The 22,065-nt window shown below is 42.2% G+C and overlaps 1 protein-coding gene across 2 annotated transcripts in view; it reads left to right on the top strand.

Annotated features, from left to right (window-relative positions):
• The window catches only part of VIT (vitrin), a 99,660-nt gene that overhangs the window by 22,744 nt on the left and 54,851 nt on the right, over positions 1–22,065 (top strand). For both annotated transcript variants that reach the window (XM_019741949.3, XM_088796218.1), the window contains exons 3-4: positions 8,182–8,247; positions 21,411–21,567. In XM_019741949.3, the coding sequence (XP_019597508.3) occupies positions 8,182–8,247; positions 21,411–21,567 (223 nt within the window). The remainder of the gene's footprint in view (positions 1–8,181; positions 8,248–21,410; positions 21,568–22,065) is intronic.

Genomic DNA, 22,065 nt, shown 5'->3' with positions numbered 1-22,065 from the left:
GGATTAGGGGCCCAAACTTCTCCACAATGACTAGGTCCTAACTTAACTAACTACATCTGCAATGACCTTGTTTCCAAATAAGGTCACATTCTAAGGTAGTCAGAGTAAGGATTTCAACAGATTAATTGGGGAGGGTACACAATTCAACTCATAATATAGTCAGAATGTTCAAGGTCTGTGCAGAGGGAGCCTACATGGTAGAGCTGAGGACTGGAAGAGAAAGAGGTGACACAGCTCAGAAGGCAAGGGGGCTCTCAGCCTGCTGGAAGGAGTATTGGGCTGGGAGTCAGAGGGACGACGTGGGTTCTGGTCTTGACTCCACTCACTACAGACTTGCTAAGGAATATTCACCTTGGAAGCACAGGGTCCTTCATTTCCACCTTGCCCTTCTCAGAGGCTGTCTCCCTGTCCCATACGAACCTACAGGGTAGTAGGTTTCTAACACAGGGTAATATAGGGGAGTTAGGAAGAGGAAAGATTTCTACTGAAAAACAAAGAAAACAAACCCTGGGGCCGTTTCACACTCTGCCAAGTCTCTGGCCTCACAGAAACACAAAGGGAGGTTTGACTATCCTGTCTTATCCCCGCCCCCCTTCCTCAGCCTGCCCTTCTGTGGTTTTCCCCTCAGGGTTGCTCATTCAGAAAGCAAGAAATCAAAGCAGGAAAAGGATAGTCCTGTCACACATTTCTCTCTCCAAGTCCTCACTCACATGTCTGCCTCCCTAGCATCTCTCCCATTTTTCTGCTTGTCTCCATCCCAAGGCCATTCCCTTAAGTCCCCCATCACCCTTCCTCAGTACCGTGACAACCTCCACACCCCAAATCCTTACCCCTCTAACTCACTCTGTACCACACCCGCTTAATCTCCAGAAAGCCGACTTCTCATCACCACTCTCGTGAGGTCAACTCCTCAGTGTTTTCCCTTTGTCTTTATAATGGAACCACATCTTTTCCTGTGATGGCTCTTACTGTCCACTGCTGCTCTCAGCGCTACCACAGCAGCCACCTGGGAAGTACTGACCTCCCATTCCCCTGAGGGTCACGTCGCTTCTTACTTCCAAGTAATAGCATGGCCTTTGACCATGCTATTCTCTCTCCTCTCATGCTTTTCCTCTCACCCACAAACCCTACTGGTTTTCAGGCAGTTTCCCTCTTCCCACCATTTGATCACACCATGTTCCTATGTGCTTCCTTGGCACCCCACATCGAATCCTCTCACAGCTGCACAGCATGCAGTTCGCCATTTGTCTGGATCCCCCCAAAAGCTGTCCTGCTCATTTCCAGTGCTCAGCACATCTCATAGGCTCTCAAGCAATACTGCTACATAAAATTTTATCCTCAGGGATGCTGGATTTTTAAGGTTACAACTCCAATTCTGCACCTGTTTTGTTTGGGGCAGCAATTTATGCTCCAAGATTGAATTTGTCTTGGCCAGCTGTTTATTTAACATAGGTTCGCTGTGGGAAATTCACAAGCCAATAACATACAGGACAATGTCTCTTAATAAGCCAATAAAGAAATAACATACTCCAAAGCAATGATAGATTAATTATACTATCATTCCAGGCAAGGAGAGATGGAAGGAATAAAGTCCAAGTTTAGATGAGGTGTACCTTTTTATATGAGTAGCGTTCGGAAGAGCCAGCTTAACCAACCACCAGCTGACTGACAGCTGCCAGTGCAAAAATGAAAGTCACTGGTTGCTAGAGCATGTTTCTAGGAGATGGTGGTGCTGGTATTGGAGGGTAGGGTGATCTTTGCAGGGCCACTGTGTGGCTTTTGCCACCATCTACGAGGAATAGCCTCTCCAATACAGAAGCCATTGCTCCAAGGGTCTTCAAAAAGCTATTTAGGTCAGCAAAGGGACGCCTTTCCAGACCGAAAACTCTCTAATAGTCCTCACAGACTCTCAGTATTTATAGCCAAAAGTCCCCTTGCCATAGTTGCTTCTCCACATGTTCTTACCCATAAGCCCCCAGAGTGGCCGCTTAGCACCTGGGCTGCTGTGATAACAGATGAGATGATGACATCCTAACACAATTTCCTTCATTTTTACATCAAAACAACTTTACTTCTACAAACGATCTTTTTTTCGTCTTTGCTATTTAAAAAAAAAAAAAAAAAAAAAAAAAAAGATTAAACAACTTAAATCATAAATAAGTGGATTTGGAATTGTATCAAGCCAATACACAAGATGACCCGATTCCATTGTGTGGGTTTTTTCCCCACACCAAGCAATTTCCAAATACCAGTTGGGTGTCCTACAATTCAACTCAATTCTGACACTACCCGGAAATAGAATCAGATTCTAGGTTGAGGGCTCAGCCCCACAAGACTGCCCCATATTCAGAAGCCAACCATAAGTCCAGGTTGTCACCTGTGCTTCTGACTGACTAGCTATAAATCAGAGGTTCTCATGATCCCCTTTTTGGGTTCAAGTAATTTACTGGAGTAGCTCACAGAACTCAGGAAACCTGTTTACTCACTAGGTGACTGACATATTACAAAGAATATTAAAGGATATGAATGAACAGCCAGATGAAGAGATACAGGACTAGGTCCCAAACAAAGGAGCTTCTGTCCTCCTGAAGTTTAGGGCCTGGCAGCACGCAGAAGCATTCTGGTTCCCTAATCTGGAAGCTGGCTGAAGCCTGTCTTTTTCTGTTTCTTTATGGTGGCTTCATTACATAGGCATGATTGATTAACTCATTGGTCATTGCTGATTGAGTCAACCTCCAGCCCCTTTCCCCTCTTGGGAAATCAAGCAATGGGACTGAAATTTCCAACCCTCTATTCATGGCTGGTTCCCCTGGCAACCAGCTCCCTCATCTTTAGAGTATTCCCAAAAGTCATCTTATTAACATAAACTGAGATGTGGTTGAAAGGGGCCTGTTATGAATAACACAAGACACCCATTTCACCTTTATGGCTCTGAAGTGATTTCAAGAACTGAGGACAAGAAACCAAGTATTATAACAAAAGATTCTCCTATTGCTCTTATCGCTCAGGAAATTCCAAGGGCTTTGGAAGCTGTGAGCTGGAATTATGGCCAGAAATGTGGTCAGAAGACCAAAATATGTATTTATATAAATCACAATATCACACAGAGTCACCCAATGATCCCCCAAAAACCCTCCCAAGTTAATGTTAAGTGTTTAATTAACATATATCAGAGCAAGCATGTTTGTTTAGATATGTTTATGGGTATGGGCTTATGGGTAAGAACATGTTTGTTTATACATGGAACACCATGTATAATCACTGGCTGTCCTCTCGGGGAGCAAGTGGAATGAAAGAGGCAAAGGCTATGGCCAGCAAACCTGCATTCTAGTTCTCCCGAAGAACTGCATCTTTAGCCAACATGTAAACCTTGACCTTGGTTTCTTTTCTATAAAGTAAAGGGATGGCCTCCAAAGCCTCCTCCCAGCTTTTATATGCTATGATTTGAAGCATCATTGTTATGATTTATGTGGTTGTAGAGAATGTTGTCCTGTCTTGGCTAGGAAACTGCGATTTATTTGATGCTCGAGATTTCATTAGATATGTAATACCAAATTAAAGCACAGGGAAAATTTGAACTACTTTAAAAAGATCTGCTTTATAAATCAGTTTTCAGGAAGCCACGTGGACAACCAGAGGACAATGGTTAAAGTGGCAAAAACAGATTTTCATCAAGAACTATTGCAATCGGGGAAAAGAGACCTCAGTATAGAAATGGGCTCAATTCCAAATACAACAAGGAAAGTGGGCATTTACAGCCAAGGAGGAGGTTGCCAGGGTCAGGGGATGGAGATTACTAAGCGGGTAGGGTGATTCTTGCTGAAACAACTTGATAAGATTCTATCTTAACTGTACTAATGGCCACACTAGAAAGGAAAAAAGAGAGAAATGGTGGGAAGTTTTTTATTGGAAAATGTCATTTCAAAATTTAATTTGTTTTGAAATTTCAAGCACTACTAGTGAAAGGTGAGAACATGCATGTTATTCAAAACTGGAACACTGAATTCTTAAAAATCGAGAAGTATCGCTGCAGAGTTGGCAAATCATAATTGCCTTGGAACTTTGGCCTCCAGACATAATTTCCTCAAGACATCAAAGGTGGGGGGATTCTTGCTGAAGCAACTTGACCGAGTCTTGCTAAATGCACACCAGGATGATCAAATATCAAGGGTGGGGATTCTCTCCAAATAGGATCCTTGCTAAAAACTAAGACTGGGCAATGCAGATCCAACAAGGATGGACACTGAAACCCAAGGTCAAAGCCTCATTGAAAAGAGGGCGTAGAGGAGCCTGACTAAAGTTTGGTCAGGGAGGGAGTACTTTTCAATACCACCTGAGTTAGTAAGGGGCTTTAAAAGGATCTAACAAGAATTTTAGGGGCTAGAATGCAGCATTTCTATAAAAGTTCCAGACGCATAAGTATTCAGTCAGTATTTACTGATTTGATCATTGATTAGATGTCCTGGCACTTCATGTCTTTTCTTGAAAGTGAATGGTCTGATTATAACTCATTATTAACAGGAAAACTGGAACACAGATTCATATTAACCATCCCAAAGATTTTAGAAAGCACTTTTCATTATTGTAAGTCTATATGATTTCAATATGATCACATTAAAAATAATTACATTAGCTTTTTCTAATTGTATCAAATATAGAATATATATGAAAAATATACAATAGATGGGAAAGATACAGAAATATAAAATAGAAATTATAATTTCACCATTATTAACATTCGGTATATTCGTTCCAGTAATTTCTCTCTACATATATTCTAACTCTGTCAGAATCATTCTTAAAGTTAGAGCTGAGCACATACCATGTCATTTAAGGTCTTTCTACATATCATTTGTAATAAATGCTTAGGAGTCCCTATTGTTGGAACATTTCCAATATTTCATTATTTCTAAATTGCCATTAGAACATTTTTTTGCATAAATCTTTGCCTACCTATCTGATTATAATTTGGGGCATAATCCTAGAGGTATATATTCTAGGACAAAGAATAGAACCTTTGAAATATATTACCAAAGGTTTTCCAGAATGACTCCATCTGCTTAGACTACCCACAATGACTGGGAAGCCCTAACCCCAGACCCATGTCAGGATTAGGTCTAACCTTGTGTTCAACTCTTACTAACGTGATGTGGAAAAATATCCCATGATTTTGCGTTAGCTGACATTTTTTATCATTCATGAGATTGAGCACGGTCTCCAGCTGATTCATCGGTATGGTCTCTATCTATGAATCATCTGACTGATCATTTATTTAAATTGAACTTGAAAACAATTACACCTCAGCTATCTTGACTGTTCTGATGGCCACACTAGAGGGGAAAGAGAGAAGTGGGGGGAAGTTTTCCTATTGGAAAAAGTAATTTTGACATTTAATTTGTTTTGAAATTTCGAGCACTACTAGTGAAAGGTGAGAACTTGGCATGCTATTCAAAACAGGAACACAGAATTCTTAAAAACTGAGAAGTATCGCTGCAGAGTTGGGAACTCATGCTTGCCTTGGAACTTTGGCCTCTAGACATAATTTCCTCAAGACATCTAGACGCTAATGGCCTCCGCAGCTGGATAATTATTCACGCAGAAGGGACTGGCTTTCACACCTGTGTTCCACTTTGTACTTTGAAATGAGCCATCTCAGTGCTCTGCCTTCTTAAGGAAAGACACACAGGACTGATTTTTCTCTCACCTGAATTCAACATGCAAGTCACCATTTCCAATACAGCAAGACAGGTCTTGCAGATGCGGAATGGAGACCTGCTGCAGGATAGCAGCACATTTTCAGCCTTCTTGCCCAGCCCTCCCTTAGAGGAGTGATCTCTGGGAAGCTTTAATTAATAAGCATCTAAGCTGAGGGGAGGGTGTCTGTATACCATTGAAGAGAATGACTATAAACCACTGCTGTAAAACTGAACCAGCTATGCCTGTTTTCAGCCCAGAGGGCCTTGGCTGAGCAAATGCGAGTGATGGAGTGGTCTTACTGAGATATTTATAGTCCTAATGATACCGAGACGTATAAACCACTTGTCACAGACATACAGGCCCAGGACAGGATTTGGTTTTCCACAAAAATGGATACCCAAATTTATTACTATTTCACTTACTCTGTCTACTTGTACCTTTTTTTTCTATATATTTATTTACTACTTGTTTAAAAAAATATTTGGGGGTTCTACTTGTTTATGCTTGTGTATAACATGAAAATGTGGTCTTCGCACAAAGTTAAATGACACAGAAACTACTATAAAAATTAGACCTCCAGGATGCTCACACCCACCCAAACCCCAGAAGTAAATAACACCTAAAAAAGTCCGCCTTCATTCTCCTTGGCTAGACTTTTGGTTCTCACTCAGTTCTCTTTCATGTTTCTGTTCTTACAGGACATGGTATGTCACATTTCCAGGCCTCATCTAATGCTAGTAGTCAAAATTGGGGATACTTCAGTAGCTATAGCTGCATCATTGGCACAGAGTAGCTAGAGAATCATAAGACAAAAAGTTTTCATAACACACACTTGGTGACACTGCCACTTTTTACTTTAAAGATAGTTTCTAATTCAAGGATTTCGAAGTCCATTTATGGCTAAATTGAGCATCTGTGTTCTGTTAAAAAACAAACGCATAAATTACAGAGTAAAATGCCTTTTTTGATGCTCTATTGCCACATGTCCACCTGCAGAGTCCCAACGCCATCCACCAAGTGGGTTTCTCAGAAAAGGGGCTAACATGGAGGTAAGTTAAAGCAGTACCAGTTTTGGGTGGGTAAGGTGAAAGAATACCTGGAGAGGAAAGAAGAAGAATAGAGAATTGACTAACCCTTTGAAAGGAAAATCATTGCTTTTCTGTCTACTGGTAGAATTAGTATAAGTACAAACAAGTGAGCATTTTCAGACATTGTTAACAACAAAAAATTGCTATGAGAAATTTTCACAATATATATCAAAATTTTAAGTGGGTAATCGTTTTCAGATAAGAAATCCCATTTGGAGGTTTATTTTAAAGAAATGGTCATGGATCATTGCAAAGATGGAGCTATTTATGTTAAATTGGAAATTGGCTAAATTATGATACATGCTTATAGTGCAACACTTTGCAGGCAATTAAAATTATTGTGAGACTAACATTTAATGACCAAAAAAATGTAGCTATCCTTAAGTAGAAATAAGTTATAAAACATTGTAAACAGTATGAGCACGATCAAATGTTTGTTTAAAAGTACACATATGAATACATAACATCTATACATATATAGAAAAAGGCTGAAAATATACTTTTGTGTTCAACTATATTTTCTGTACATTTTTGTGTGGGTTTTTGTTTTGTTTTGTTTTTTTACATTTTTCTACAAGGAACATGTATTGTTTTGGTAATAGGAAAAAAATTGGTCAATGTTATTTTTTACAAGCACAAGGCTCCAACTGGTAATGTGACTTTAAAAAGGATAAAGAGGCCCCCTTCTCCCCCCACTGTTGCACTTTCTGGAGGAGAGCAGTAGCCAAATGCTGCTTGAGGTTCTGCTCCTGTTTCTGAGGAGGAAGCTCGCCTATCTGCAGGTGGCCTCTGTGGGGCACAGAACCAGGTGCTGCTACATGGACCACCAAGGGACACTCAGGTCACACCTCAGACAGACCTTATGACCAGTCTCTCTCTACCCTCCAGTCCCCTTTCTCCTTGTCTTCCTTTCCCAGACAGCGCTCCTCTGGTGCTTTTTACACAACCCCTCCATGCAGCTTTCCTTCTGTTGCACTCATATGCACACGCACACGTAAGCACACATGCACATTCAGTTCTCTGGCCATTTGGAAAGGACACAAGCAGGGTCTGGGTGCCCATCCTGCCTCTATCATTCCACTCACCCCTAGGAACAAACAAATCACATTCCCTCCTTTGGAAAATAGAGATGGTAGGATGGGTGTGTTGAAATTTAAAGACAGCAAAACAAAGGACAGTTATCCAAAAGGTATTTCTGAAAGACCCTTTCAATAGAGGCTAAGAAAAGTATACAAATGATACATCTTATTTTCTAATATAAGGGAAAATCAGTCTCACCAGTGAGAATACATTAATGAGTGAGGCAAACACAAGGGTCAAAAAAGGGAAAGTGTTTAGATGAAATAATATTGATTGGTTTTTGTTGTTGTTGTTGTTTTCGTCTTTTCTTCTGTAGTTCTGCTGGTGACTGGAGTACATTCAAATAAAGAAATGACAAAGAAGATTAAAAGGCCTAAATTCAGTAAGTAAAACTATAATTCCTTACTGACAGAAGGCTTGTATCTCTCATGGGGAGGGTTTTTATACTTTAGATAATTTGGAAGGTTGTTTTGTTTTTGTTTCTTATCTCAATTACTTTGCATTCAGACTGATTAGTAATGATTCTTATTTATCATCTACCCTATTCAGAAAAGCATTTGAGATAGGAGTCCTGATTTTAGGGTGAAAGATAGGTGCTTCCACTACACTAGAAAAATTCAAAAGACACATACAAAGACCAGGCAACTCTATGACTAAGCTGAAGTAGGTATTTTTCTGCCATTGAAATGATGTCTCAATTCCCCATACCAGAATATTCAGTCTGGCTAATGCCAAGGTCCAGCAAACCCGCCCACCTTCCAGTGTGCCCTGGAACCAGAAGGTAAATCTCACAAGAAAGCCCAGGAGGTTTCACATCCAATCAATGGAAAGAGGAAAATTAAATTTCATTTGGGGATGTAATATCAGTTAAGATTGGATAACAGAAAATCCGAAATAACAGTTGCTTTAAAAAGACAGAAGTTTCCTTCTCTCTCCTGTAAACATAGTCAATTTGGGCTTTGGCAAAAGGTTCACCATCTTCACGACCCCATACCCTTCTGTCTTGTCATTCTGCTTTTCTCAGTGTGGTCCCAACCCACTGTCTAAAATGGCTTCCCCAGCTCCATCCATCATGGGCACATTTCAGTTAGTAGGCAGGGATAAAGAATGGCACATGCCCACTCCCTTTAAGGATAAATCCAGAAAGTCAAGTATACCACTTCTACGGAGTACCCTTGGCCATCTTGAAGGGAGAATGACAAATATGATTTCAGGCATCCACATGCCTAGCTAAAAGAAAGGGGTTCTATTACTAGGAAAGCAGGGAGACTTGATACTAGAAAATAACTAGCAGGACAGGACATAGATGGGAAATAATCACACTCAGATGTTGTGAGCACACTGAAGTATCTGGATCTAAATCTGTAGACGTGATGGAGGCTTGACAGAAGGTATATTTAGAAAGGACCATAAAAGAAAGGCTTTAGATATAGTCAGTGTTCTGTGCTCTCCACAACTGAAACTTCTTTGTAGATATTACATTCAGGTGCCTTGAAATCAGCAACGTTAATAACTTGAAATAAAAGAAAGAGATTTGCTTCACACACCATTCTTTTTCTCTTCTGCTCCTTTAAACCCTCCATGTGGGGTTTCCTGTTGAAATGAGACCAAAAGGGCAACAATTCACAGCCTCCTAGCCTGAAATACTAAAAAGGAATCAGTTGTTTATTTATTCCTGTCAGGACCAAGAGCCAAGAGAATCAGCCCAGGGGCAGATGTGTGTTCAAAACAATGATTGGGTTAATATGGAGACAAATGCACACCCAAGTATGAATTCCTCTGGGCTGTTTCCAGTACCTTCATTAACTCATATACAGAAATCATGAAAGGTTCCATGATTACCATGACAACAGTTTTCAGTAACGATGAAAGTCTGTGCTAAATGAACCCAAGGACAAACCTCTGAGAGATCTCAAATGGATTGAATTTCTGATATGCTAAATTCTAACCTTATTCTCAAAATCTCCCTGGTGATGCAGCACATTTAAATCAATAAGTCCATGAGGCCTTTTCTCTAATTAGAAACTCTGGCACAATCATTAAATAATGGGGGGAAAGATACAATTAAGGTAATAGGATATTCCCAGACCATGGCGATAGCTGATTCTTTACCTCAGGAGTATTTCCAAATTATAGTCTATAGCTTGAGGCCAAAGTAATTTTCATTTTTTTCTACTCATCATTGTCAACCTGCCACTAGGGTAGATGACTGGGGGTAAGGGAGGCACATCATTTATTTATTTGACAAGCATTTATTAGATGCCACCCAAGTACCAGGTACTGCATTAGACCCCCGATACAACAGTGATGGAGAATCAGTCTTTGCCCTCACAGAGCTCAAAATTGAGGGAGGAAGAAAGACAAGCCACCAGGCAATGATGATATCTTATGTAAGTGCTAGGACACAGGAGCTAAAGTAAAGGAACTCCAAGAATATGGAGAAGAAGCCATGTGTCTTGGAAGGCTTCCTGGAGGAAGTGAGACATCTACACTGATATCTGAAGTCCAAATAGGGATTGGCCAAGCAAAGATGAGAAGAATGTTACAAGCAGAGAGAAAACAGCATGTCCAAGTCCTGAAATGCAGAAAGAGCTAAAAAGTAGTTAAATATAACTGAATAGGAAGTGAATGGGTTGAGATAAGAGATGGAGAGGTAGGCAGCTACCTGGTAGTAAAGATCTTTGTTACCATGTCCAGGAATCTGGACTTCATCATGAAGGCAACAGGCAGTATCTCAGTGCAGGTTATTTTGGTCGCAATTAGCAGAACTCCAAGGAAAATTTGCTTAAGCAATAACAGACATTTGGGCAATAGCTTGTGGAATCCAAGACAGGGACAGCAGCTGGACTGTATGCCAGATGTAAAGGCCTCGGGAATCAGTGCCTCTGCTTGTTTCTGTGTGTCTGCCTCACTCTCTCCCTCTTTCTCTGTGTAGACCATGTCTCTCATTCTCCCAAATTCCTGGGAGAATCTATAATAATTGCAGCAGCGTAGGCTGGTGGGGTGGTTCTCAGAAAAGAGTATAGTGGGTAGGGTTGTGTTAGGGAAATAAAACAATCCTGCCAATAAAACACCCCTTTGTACCAAAGTATGAAGACAGAACACAATTTATTAGTGAGTAAACATTACAGTTTTACATGCATGTACAGTTGGGATGAAAATATCTACCAAGTCTGGACAGACTGTCACACAAATGTATACAGTAGAGTGGAAGACAGAACAATTGCAACTTCTTTTATCTCCTTGAGAGATAAATACACATACCTCACAATTGTCCCCTGTAAACCTAGAGACCCCTGAGCTCCTTCTGGAGGTAAGTGTTTACAGATCCGAGGATCTGAAGGCCAAAGATCTTGCATTGGAGGATCAAAAGCCTGGCTTTTTATTGGGCTTTTATATCTCAAGGAGACACCCTAAGTGGAGAAGACAGGGAGACAATGGGCTCCCTCCTCTTCGCTGAACAGAGAAAGCTTGATAATTTTACTCTTACAGTTGATACCTCAAAATATATCTTACAAGGAGCTACTGAAGCATTTTAAGCAGAAAAGTGAAATCATAAAAGCCGGGCTTTAAACAAATATCCTTGGCTTCAGTGTGAAACGGACTAGGTCAGTCGTTCTCAAAGTGTGTTCCTGGACCTGCAGCATCAGCATCGCCTGGAACCTTCTACCCCATGGACCCCAAATTTCAAACTATAGGTTGGGGAAGGGAGCAGCAATCTGTGTGTTAACAAGCTCTCTAGGTGATTCTGACGCCCAGTAAGATTTGAGAACTGGTGGACTTGAGAGACAATCAAGATCAGAATGGCTTAGAGAGAGGGATGGGGACCCACCAATTGTCGTCAGCGTCCTCTGACCTCTCTCCTAGCCAGCCCTCAATTTTCACCGGTGTTCATTCAAGACTAAAAGTCCTTGCCACCCAGAGGACTGAAGGCAAAATATGGAGGAGGCCATCTGAGAGTTCTGGTCAGTGGACAATTTACTGACCCCTACTATACAAGATGTGGTGCCAAAAAGTTGGCAGAGCCAGATTTGAAACTCAACCCCAGACACTTTCCCAATGCCTCCTCCTAAGCGAAAAAGAACTAAGGAATGGAGTATCTGCTGCCTGGAGGCAGATGAGGGTGCTGGATAATCAAGGGCTAACCAAATAGGAAATAAAGTAGGAGAGATGTGGGAAAAATAGGGAAAGGAGGAACCAATATGAGTATCTTCCCTCGTCTTGGCCTGAGACCACATGCCATGCCAGTGCATCTCTTCTGTCTACTGTTGTTTTGGGTAATTGTCTCTTTTTCTCCTCCCTACTTCCTCTTCTTTTTCATTTCTTTTTCTTCTCATCACCTTTTCCTCCTTTCCATTTCTTTGGTTTGCCCATGACCCCCAGTGGCCCTCATGGGCATTGTTTATCTTCATTGGGGGCCCTTTGGACCCAAAAGGTAGTATACGCATATGTTGAAAATAACCTGGCAGTGGGGGGAGGGGGGAATTCCAAAGCGGAAAGCAAAGATAAGATGCATTATTACAACTCTACTCCTCCCACCTGTACATGACCATTCATTCCAAGCTAATATTTTGCTTTCATGTACACAGTTGTATTGGGTGCAATTTTACTCCACCACATTTGGCTTATCCCATCAGCTTATTTTCTAAATCAAATCAAGTCTGATTCCAAACTGCCCATTGCCAGGGACTTCCATCACTGCAGGGACTTCCTCCTTCCCCAGTGCAGCCCATGGATGCCTTGTATAATCTAGAACATTCAGGGAGGTCCCCCTTCACTACTCAGTGTCCAAGCCTGTGTTATCTCTGGAAGTTGGGCAAGTCAATTTTGTCCTAAATGATGGGATCTCAGCAGAGGTGGGGAAGCCCCATGCCTGAAGTTTTCAGCCCAAGGGTTACCATACTAGGCACTGCTCCGAGGTGATGCTCCTCCAAGGCAGCTTCCAGGGAACAGGGGCATTTCCCTTCCTGGGCTACCTACTCACTCCCACCTTCCCAGTCTCGCACAGCCATTTCCTCTTCATCACTCTTTGGACTGACCAAGCCCAATCTCCTCAAACAAGGGGGATTTGGAAAGGGTAATTTCCAATGTCTTGAGGGAGAGTTGTCGTTGAGCAGCCCTGTCTTCTCTCCTGCAACCTTGAGCTCCCGAGGTAGGAGAACATGAAAGCCTGACTACCTTCTTAAAAAAAATAAAGGGAAAAATACAATAAGAATAAACATAAGTTAATGTTTTAATAAATTAACCTATTGTAGAGTCCACGGAAAAGTTTGCGTCATTGTACGTATGAAATGAGTTTTTTATACAGTTTATTTTCAGAGGTGACTTTTTCAAGGCTCTCATCTTCCTGGTATGTTTTGAAGCCATAGATCTGACCTTATCCAGAGGTATCTCATTGGTAGATTTAGTCAGCACACACCTACGCAGGCAGTTTCTAACAAATGACCAAAATGTGACTGCATTTCTCTTAATTGTTGAAGGCTACAAACAATGATTGAAAGATTTAGCTGTGTTCATAACAGTCTGCTCTTAAGGCCGTCAGGAAACCTTCTGAATTTTAAGGATCAACTTCATTTATGTGTAGATTACACATTCAGAAAAAGGTCTGCTCCAACTCAGGAGCCTTTCAGCCTATACTGTAATAAACCCATCATATATCTCCACATAAATTATGTCCACTAATGACTCTAGAACAATCCCTCCTTGGCAGAGTGTGTGTACTAGAGAGAGAAAAACTATCAAGTTGTAAAATCTCAGTAACTTTTCTGCATATAAGGCAGCCCCAGAAGAGCACCAGAAGCAATGGCCTTAGTCCAAAGTGGGTTCAGATGAGATAGCGTCACACAGGTGAGAGCCATGATAATTAATTCCATTCAACACATTACTGGCCGTCCATCCTGCAAAGTCTCTGACGTTAGTGAGCATCCAATCTCATGTAAGATAAAATCAATGTGCAAAGGGAAGCCTTCCTGGACCAAATTCCTGTTGCCAACACACACACAAAACTAGTTTCAATGGTGCCTGTGTGTGGTACACTTCCTCTACTATACATTTATCATGGATTATTATAAGATACTTTTTTATACAGTCTGCCTTCCCAACTAGACAGAAAGCACCATGAAGATACACTTAGTGCTCATCAAGTATTTTTTGGATGGATGAACAGACAAATAACAACAAATATGCCACTATAAAGCAAAATGTGGTAAATTCTGCATGAGAATAACAAGGATTCACACAATCCTATTCTACAATAGCATTCACATTGAAAGAGCATCCAAGGAAGGACATGAAATTTTACAAGCAATGATAGGTCGGAGGGCTTTCTAGGTGGACTAAGCCTAGATGTCACAGGGAGCAAGTGGAAGATGGCCTCAGGGAACAGTGAGTGGCGTGGTTTTGTTGAAGTGTCGATGAATCATGGGTGATACAGAGGGAAGGTGGGTCAGGACCAGGCAATGCCAGCCCGAGAAGCTTTGCTGTTCTTCATTCTTTAGAGGGTGGGGACCCTGAGAGTTTTCTGAGCAGGAAATCTAGATGATGAAGACAACAATCAACAAGATAAACAACATCAAGACAGTCTCCACAGGCAGTGAAGCTACATTCGGAAATATTTCCATTACATTGAAGTCTGTTGAAATAGTCTTAACCTGGGGTGAAATGTACAACCTTTAATTCACATAGTTCTCTCCAATAAGTTAACCTTAATATCTTGTAAGGCATGGAAAGGTTTTTGCAATCAACGTTGAAAGGGGGGATAATTCCCAGAGGTACTACCTCAGCCATGTAGGACTCGGTTATTTCGTGTATTGGACACTGATGAAGAGATACACAGCTCTGTGTAGGATGTTGATATAACATTGCACATGGCTTCCTGAGCAGGTTCTCATGCTGTTAGCTGTAGCAACTTGTAAGTAATCCCCAATGTTTGCCTGCTTCTTAGACAACTGGTGCCCACACCAGTGTGTTCTCCATACAGATTGGTGTGCCCCCTCTCAGACCAGGAAAACAGAAGAGGATTAACTTTCTAGCCTTCTTTCTGATATGTGCGTGAAAAGGGAGGCAGATTCTCTCAGTGTTGCAGATTTTCAGTTGAGTAAACTCTACCCTAGCAATTCTCAGAAATAACAGGAAAACAATGGAAGGAAAATTACACTAGACACGTTGCCTTGCAGGTGTTTGAGATAAATGTGCAGATGCATACAACCCCCCCACCCACACACACAAACACAAACACACTCATACACACAACCTATTTGTGAGACCTATCCTGCATTCACCCACTGGTGGTTGTCAGTGATCTTCAAGTACAGAAAAGCCCTGTGAGGTCAGAGTAGGGAAGCAGAAATTTAACTCCTTCTCTTAATTATGGAAGAGGCAGCCAGGTAGTTAGCAAAGCTTTGCGTTTCGAGTCAGAGGACCTGAGTTCAGATCCTGACTCTGCCACTTAATTGGTAACTGAGCCTGAGCAAGTCAACTCACCTCTCTGGAAAATGAGGACAATATGTCTCTCAGGGTTCCGTAAGAGGCAAGTGAAAAAACCGTATGTTAGAGTCCTCCGTAAACTAAAAATAGGTTATTTTTAGAGACACAAACTTCTGTACATAGCCCAAAAGCTATGTTGCCATAGATAAGTTAACTGTTTTCCAATTACTCCTTCATCAACATCCTTCCATGGAGTGTGGATATAGGTATTTTCGCAGACCTGGCAAAAACATCGGCTAGAAAGACCAATTTTATAGAATTTTTGAAGTGCTTAAGGCTTGAGCTTGGAGTTATCTGCCGAGACAAGTGCCCTTTACCAGGTTTGTCTCTATCAACTATTTCCATCGCATGTCCTACATTTCGCCACATTGTTGCTTGTATATATTCTCCTTGAGAAATATTTAATGACCAAGGGAAAATATTTCTTTAACCTCCGACGCTGCGCATCTTCTTGACAAAGGCTTGGCTCAGGCGAGAATGCAATACAGTGTTAGAATCAGACATACCTGCACTCAAATCCAGCCCCATTATTGACCAAAGCTGTAGTTTCATCATCTAGAGTGGTTGTCACTCCAGTGGAAGCTTGGCCACCATGGCTCCTCAGGAGTCAGGTTAGATCTGTGTAAACACCAAGTCTGGAGCTCTCCCTGTGATTTCTGGAGAAGCTGCAACGTACTCCTCATGATTTTCTCCACCAAGCCCCTCCTGTGTTCCCATGGCCTTCCCGTCCTGCCGTGCCCTGTGACTTAGCTACTTTACTAGCTCCTCGAAGAAACTTCCCTGCATCTGCTATTTTATCATATTTTGGAGCCTTTATTGCAGATATTTCAAGGATAAACAGAAGGAGTCACCTTGTGAAACACAAAATTTTCTTCCACCAGCACCTCATTCCACCCTCACGCTCTCTCCCTTACTATCTCTGCCCCATCCTCCCTCTCCCATATAACAAGCCCATTTTACAAGTAGACTCTTCTCCTTGCCTCTCTGAACAGTTCAGCCCACATGCAAGCCCTTGGAAGCTCAGCCTCTATCCCAAGTAGGCTTGTCAAGAAGTTTCTTCTGAAAAGAATATTGTGCAATCCTGAAGAGTTCTAACAAAAACAATTGTTGACATCTTGGTCATATTTGGATTAATAATTTGTCTAGTCCCCATGTGATTTGAGCCCTGCTGACTTCCCAGACTCTGTCACGGATGTCTCTCTCTCTCTCTCTCTCTCTCTCTCTCTCTCTCTCTCTCTCTCTCTCTCTCTCTCTCCCCACTAACTGTGCTCCAGGCACACTGACCTCCTGTATCTTCTTCAAACCATCAAGCCCATTCCCATATCAGAATTTTTGCCCTGGCTCTCACTTCTGCCTGAAAGCTCTTTCTTCCAGGCCTTTGCTGGCTGATACCTTTTCATCATCCAAGTAACAGTGTTAAGAGATTAAGTAGAGAGAAGTTCAGGGACCAAATCTTTTAGGGCCTTATAAACCATCTTAAGGAGCTTGGACATTATTCTGAGGGCAACAGAAAGCCAATGAGGGATTTTAAGCAGGAGAGTGATGAAAAATGATTACATTTTTAAAAGCATCACACTGGCTATTCAACGCAGAAAGGACTGGGACAACATGGAAGGAAGAAGACAAGATAGGAAGCTATTGTGTTGACAGTCCTGTTGGTGACTTGAACCAAGGTGGAGGTAGAGAGAAATAGCAGATTTGGAAATAAAACTAACAGGACTTGCTAATGGATTGGCTTCATTCATTCATTCATTCATTCGATCATTCAGCAGACAGTCTGTTGAGCAGCAGTGAACAGAACAGACAAAAATCCCTGCCTTCGTGGATTATATATTCTAATAGATGAGTAAAGATATAAATGGAACTGGGACATTGAAAAAGTAGTAGCATTTAAACAGATAAAAGGAAAAGGGTTCCAGGTATGAGAAATGATACGAGCCAAGTCTACAAGACAACATTCATTTGAAAATTACCATGGGCAGCAGTGGCAAGCCTTTTTTGCATAATTCTCTTAAAATAGGATTTTATTCTAGTGGAATATCACGGTCCAACAAAATCATTTAATATCAAAACTGTTTATGCATAAGTGCTTGTACATTATAATAATTCTTCCTCATTAACATCCAGGAGGCAAACTTATTATGGCCTCGAATAGATTAAGAAATTTGTGTCCCAGAAGCAATGTGGCTTGCCTGGGATCATTGCAAAGATGAATGGCAAAATAAGAACTAGAGTATACAGTTTGATTTAGCTTGCTACATCACTGGCTGATTGTACTGACATCACCCAGTAATCACTCTGTTATTAGACCAGGCAGAAGACCCAGCCCAGGGCAGAAACATTTGCAGTTCTGCCTCTGATTCCAATGTTGCATGAAAATAGTGGCTGAGGCAGAACCCATTTTGCCCAGGAACCCTCTGAGATGAGGTCTTTTGTTCAGAAACCCTTTGAGATCAATGCAGCAGATACATTACTTCCGTGAGCAGCATCTAAAGGTTATCTCACAATTCTAACCAGCTGGGTTCAAGTGGTTCTTTTCTTTTCCCTGTGGCTGGTGCCAAGGGCCTGTGGGAAGGAATCCTTGGCAGATTCTGAGATGCTCCAATGTGAGCTCTTTCACAAAAATGATAGGCAAGGTGACCTTAAGGAATCACCTGAGGGAGAGGAGAGCAGATGGCCAAGGAACAGGTCTGTGTGCAAACGTTCCACCAAAGTAGTTCTGGGCGCCCCTGGGATCTCTGTGACTTTAGCCCAGAATTCCGTTACTGCCACCAGCAACTGTCCACTCAGGAAGGAATGGAGAGCCTCTCTCCTCAATTTCTCCAAATGTTCCTAGAGTAAACCATTTTATGGCTTCTAAAAAGTTCTCACCTGAGATTAATAGTGAGGGCACAGCAGCCCCTAAACCACCCCCCAGCACCCAATTCTGTTTGACATTTGTCAAATGTCTTCCTGTTCCCCTCAGACCTTAGACTGATACTTCTTGAGCTGCCTTAGCTTAGAATTGTTCTCTTAGCTTGGCATTGTTCTCTTAAGGAAGTCTTATTTCTGCACTTTTGAGACATAGCCCAGACAAGGGGGAAGGGAGATATGAAAATGAACCTAAGTACCAACAGAGAAAGAAAAAAGGAAAACCTAAGCTGTGAGATGGAACAGCTCAAAAGTAGTCAGCGGAAATGCAAAGATAAACCATTTAATTTGGTCCTCAAGTAGATGGAGGATTTCTTGGAAGGTTACAGGACAACAGACTGTTTCACAAATAACTGTGAGGATACTGTAAAGAAATAAACCATGTCTTCCATATACTCAAAGAAGAGCTGCCAAAAAGATGCAAATGGCTGCTTCTTCCCAGTTGGATTTAGACATTATAATGTCCAGTGATTTGGGCAATTATTCTGAAAATTTTAATTAGCTCACTCTCTCCAACTTGATGTTCTGTACAAATTTAAGAAATAATTGCCCTTTAGCCACACTTTGCCATTGCACCCTGTTTTTCCAAAGTGCATGAGCACATGTGCTTAGTGTCATTTCATTCCCCTCCACCCCCCCCACCCCACCCCACCCCGGCCCATGGGACAAGTTGATCCACCAATTTCACTAATCTGGTTGGGCACAGATAAAGCTGATCTTATTTAAATTACTTCTTAGATCTATGAAAAAAACAAGACAAACCAAACCAAAACACACATGCCCCTTAGAGGAAGGGGTGGGGAATAGATTAGCAGGAAGTAAAATATTCCCACATGACATTTTTCCCCTTGTCTGTTTAAACCAACTATTTCATGGAAAACCCACTGCATGTTGTGTGTGCGCCCGTAGTTTTTCAATAGGTTTAATCACTGTATAATACTCATGCAGTAAGCTTCTAGATATAGCCATTTACTCAACTCCAGAAGATTTGGGTTGGCCTGCCAGGGATCCAAAATCTTAGGGAGCCAAAGGTACATCTAAATTGAACCCCAGTTCACAGAAGTTTTCACCTCCTATTTCAAATAACTAAGAACAAGAAAGAATGCTTTCTTTTTTTCCTTGTTTTCTTTTTTTCCATCTAAGGGAGGAGATGCATTTGGGAGTGGGGAAGTGATCTGCAGAAAGAAGCAGAGCTGAATGCATTCAGTTACACCCAGGGATCAAACAATTAACTAATTTAAGGAGAGCCTACAGTGGCATCTTCGGTCCCCAAATTGCCTTAAAAAAAACAAAAACAAAAACACAAATCTCTAAGACTCAAAATAGTAAATGCAGCCTTGAATGTCAGGATTTAAAAGAATGAAAGAAAAAAGAAAATAACTTTGGAGAGGAGGCAACCTGTGGTGGGGAGAAGGAAACCACAAAACTGTTTTAAGCACAGGGCTCCACTTCTTAATGTAGACCACAAATTGTTTTAGCCTGTGATCAAACTCAGCCCCCAGGCTCCAGGAGAAGCACTTCCATGCTGGCCCAGCCCTGAGTGGCAAAGATTGTCTGGGAGGGGTGTTTAAGAAAAGAGCAGGAGTTCTAACGTCAGTTCTCTCCAGTCTGAATGAAAGGCCAACTCTGTTCCATTCAGGTATCTAAGGGTTAAAAAAAAAAAAAAAAAAGTGTGTGCATTTTGGATACAGCTGGAAGCCATTAACAACTCTGAGACCATCTCAGTAACTCAGTGAGAGGGTGGGTGGCCTGGCAGAGATCCTGAATCCGTGTATGTAATCACAGACTCTTAGCATGGGGCGGGGCTTTATTTCTTTCTCCCACCCAATGTGGAAAATCCCCTCTTTAACTGTTCAGTCCCTGCCAGCCCATTCCCTGCTCATGAGGCAGTCAGTCCACAGCTTCAAGGGCAACTTCAATTACTAGAAAGTTCTTCTTGGCCAAATTTGCCTCCATATAAAAATCTATCCTTTAGTTCTAACTCTGCCCTCTGGTGTCTTAACACACAACAGTCCTACTTGTGAAGACAACTATCACTTGCCTCCAAATTCGCTCCTTCTTACGGCCAAAGAACCCATTTCTGCCAGCCATCCCTCACATCTGGTGGTTTCCAGACCCTTCCTGAGCCTTCTTACTCTTTGAACTGTGCTCATGTTTCAGAGTCCCTTCTGAAGAACGGGGCCTAGGATGAAAGACATTCCCAACTTGAAGGACACCCTTATAGTGTCATCTGGGAGGTTTTCCTTCCGTTTTTGAGGGAAGATGCAGGCACACCTCCTTGTGGGTATTGCCACTAGGGCATCTGCCCACCTCATCCCTAAGAAAGCTTTCAGCTCCAGAAGACTCACCTACTGCACTGGATGACATTAGCCTGGAGATTACACTCACAACGCTGAACAGGAAGGAGGAAAGGATAAATGAGCTTCCCCTGGATGCTCAGCGTGGAGTTCCCAGCTTTCCACCAAGTATTGAGGCAGATGGGAAAAGATCACTCCCATCTTGACCCTGGATTTAGGATCCATCCTCTGGGACCAAGACAAAAGATCGCTTTTATTTATCTGTCTCTCCAAAAATCTTCCATAGCGTCCCACATCCCCATAGAATACAAGTACTCGAGCACCTGGTCCGGCCCTACCCACGCCCATCCTTGCACCAGGCTCCAGCATGGGACCTGTGCTACAGCAGGCCAGTCGTGCCCTCCACGTCCACGCTCCTTTGTTAGCCTTTCCCGGAATACCTTTGCATCCTCCTGTCAGGTCGTCTGAGAGTTTTCTCTTTTCCTGGGCTAGCTCCAGAGCATCTGAAACGCCAGGGCTCTCCGGCCATTGACTCAAGATAGTATTTCTGGCCGCTGGAGGCAGGTCTTCTCCCAGAGTTCTCTTCTTCAATTAATTGATCGTCCATATAAGCCCAGCAATAAGCCTTTTGTTTTTGCTCTCAGCGATGAAAGGCAATGGATGGTCAGTGCTTTTCTTTTGGTCTGAGGCGTGTCCTAGTTACATATTTGCGCTCATTATATGAAGTGGAGCTAGGGTCAAGCCAGGCTCTGGCTCTTTGCGATTACATAAATGAACAGTTATGATCTAAGCAAGTCGCCCCATATATAAGCTGATGCCACAAGGTAATGTTGACCTCATCTTGTATTCCCAGATGTGCCTCAGATAAACTGTGATGTCAAAGCCGGAAAGATCATCAATCCTGAGTTCGTTGTGAAGTGTCCAGCAGGATGCCAGGACCCCAAATACCACGTTTACGGCACAGACGTGTACTCATCCTACTCCAGTGTGTGTGCCGCTGCAGTTCACAGGTGGGCAGCTCTGAGCTACTTCACAGCCAGCATCAGGGTGTGGGCAGGGAGCCCCGGTGCAGGCTTTCCTGCTTTAGCAACAAAAATGTACCAATTTAATTGAGCGTCCTGTATTTCTCCTGGCAACCCTATCCCATGGAATTACGCAGCAGCAGTGCGTGGCCCTGGATCTCCTTTCCCAGTATTTTGTGGAAAGGACCGACTTCTCTTTACACCTTAATGAGGAGGGGAGAAGAATTCTCTTTCACGTTCATAACAAGGAAACCAAAGCTCAGGATGATGTCAAGCATTTTTTGTGTTTCCCTGTATGTGCTGAGCAAGGAAATAACAAGGACGTGACTAAGAAAGGCCCATAAGATTGAAGAAGAAATGTCACGGCTATGGTGATGTCTGGAGACAAATGGACCAGGAAAAGTGAGAAGGGTGAAAGGTGGCACTGCTTGGTCAGTTGTTGGTTTGGGATCCAGGAAGGAGAACAGGAAGCATGCCATGGTTTGG

Source organism: Rhinolophus sinicus, chromosome 2 (assembly GCF_057876585.1).
Source record: "Rhinolophus sinicus isolate RSI-liver-muscle chromosome 2, RSI-T2T, whole genome shotgun sequence".
NCBI classification, from domain to species: domain Eukaryota; kingdom Metazoa; phylum Chordata; class Mammalia; order Chiroptera; family Rhinolophidae; genus Rhinolophus; species Rhinolophus sinicus.
The sequence above is the reverse complement of the archived record's forward strand: the minus strand, read 5'-3'. Positions and strand labels throughout refer to the sequence as shown.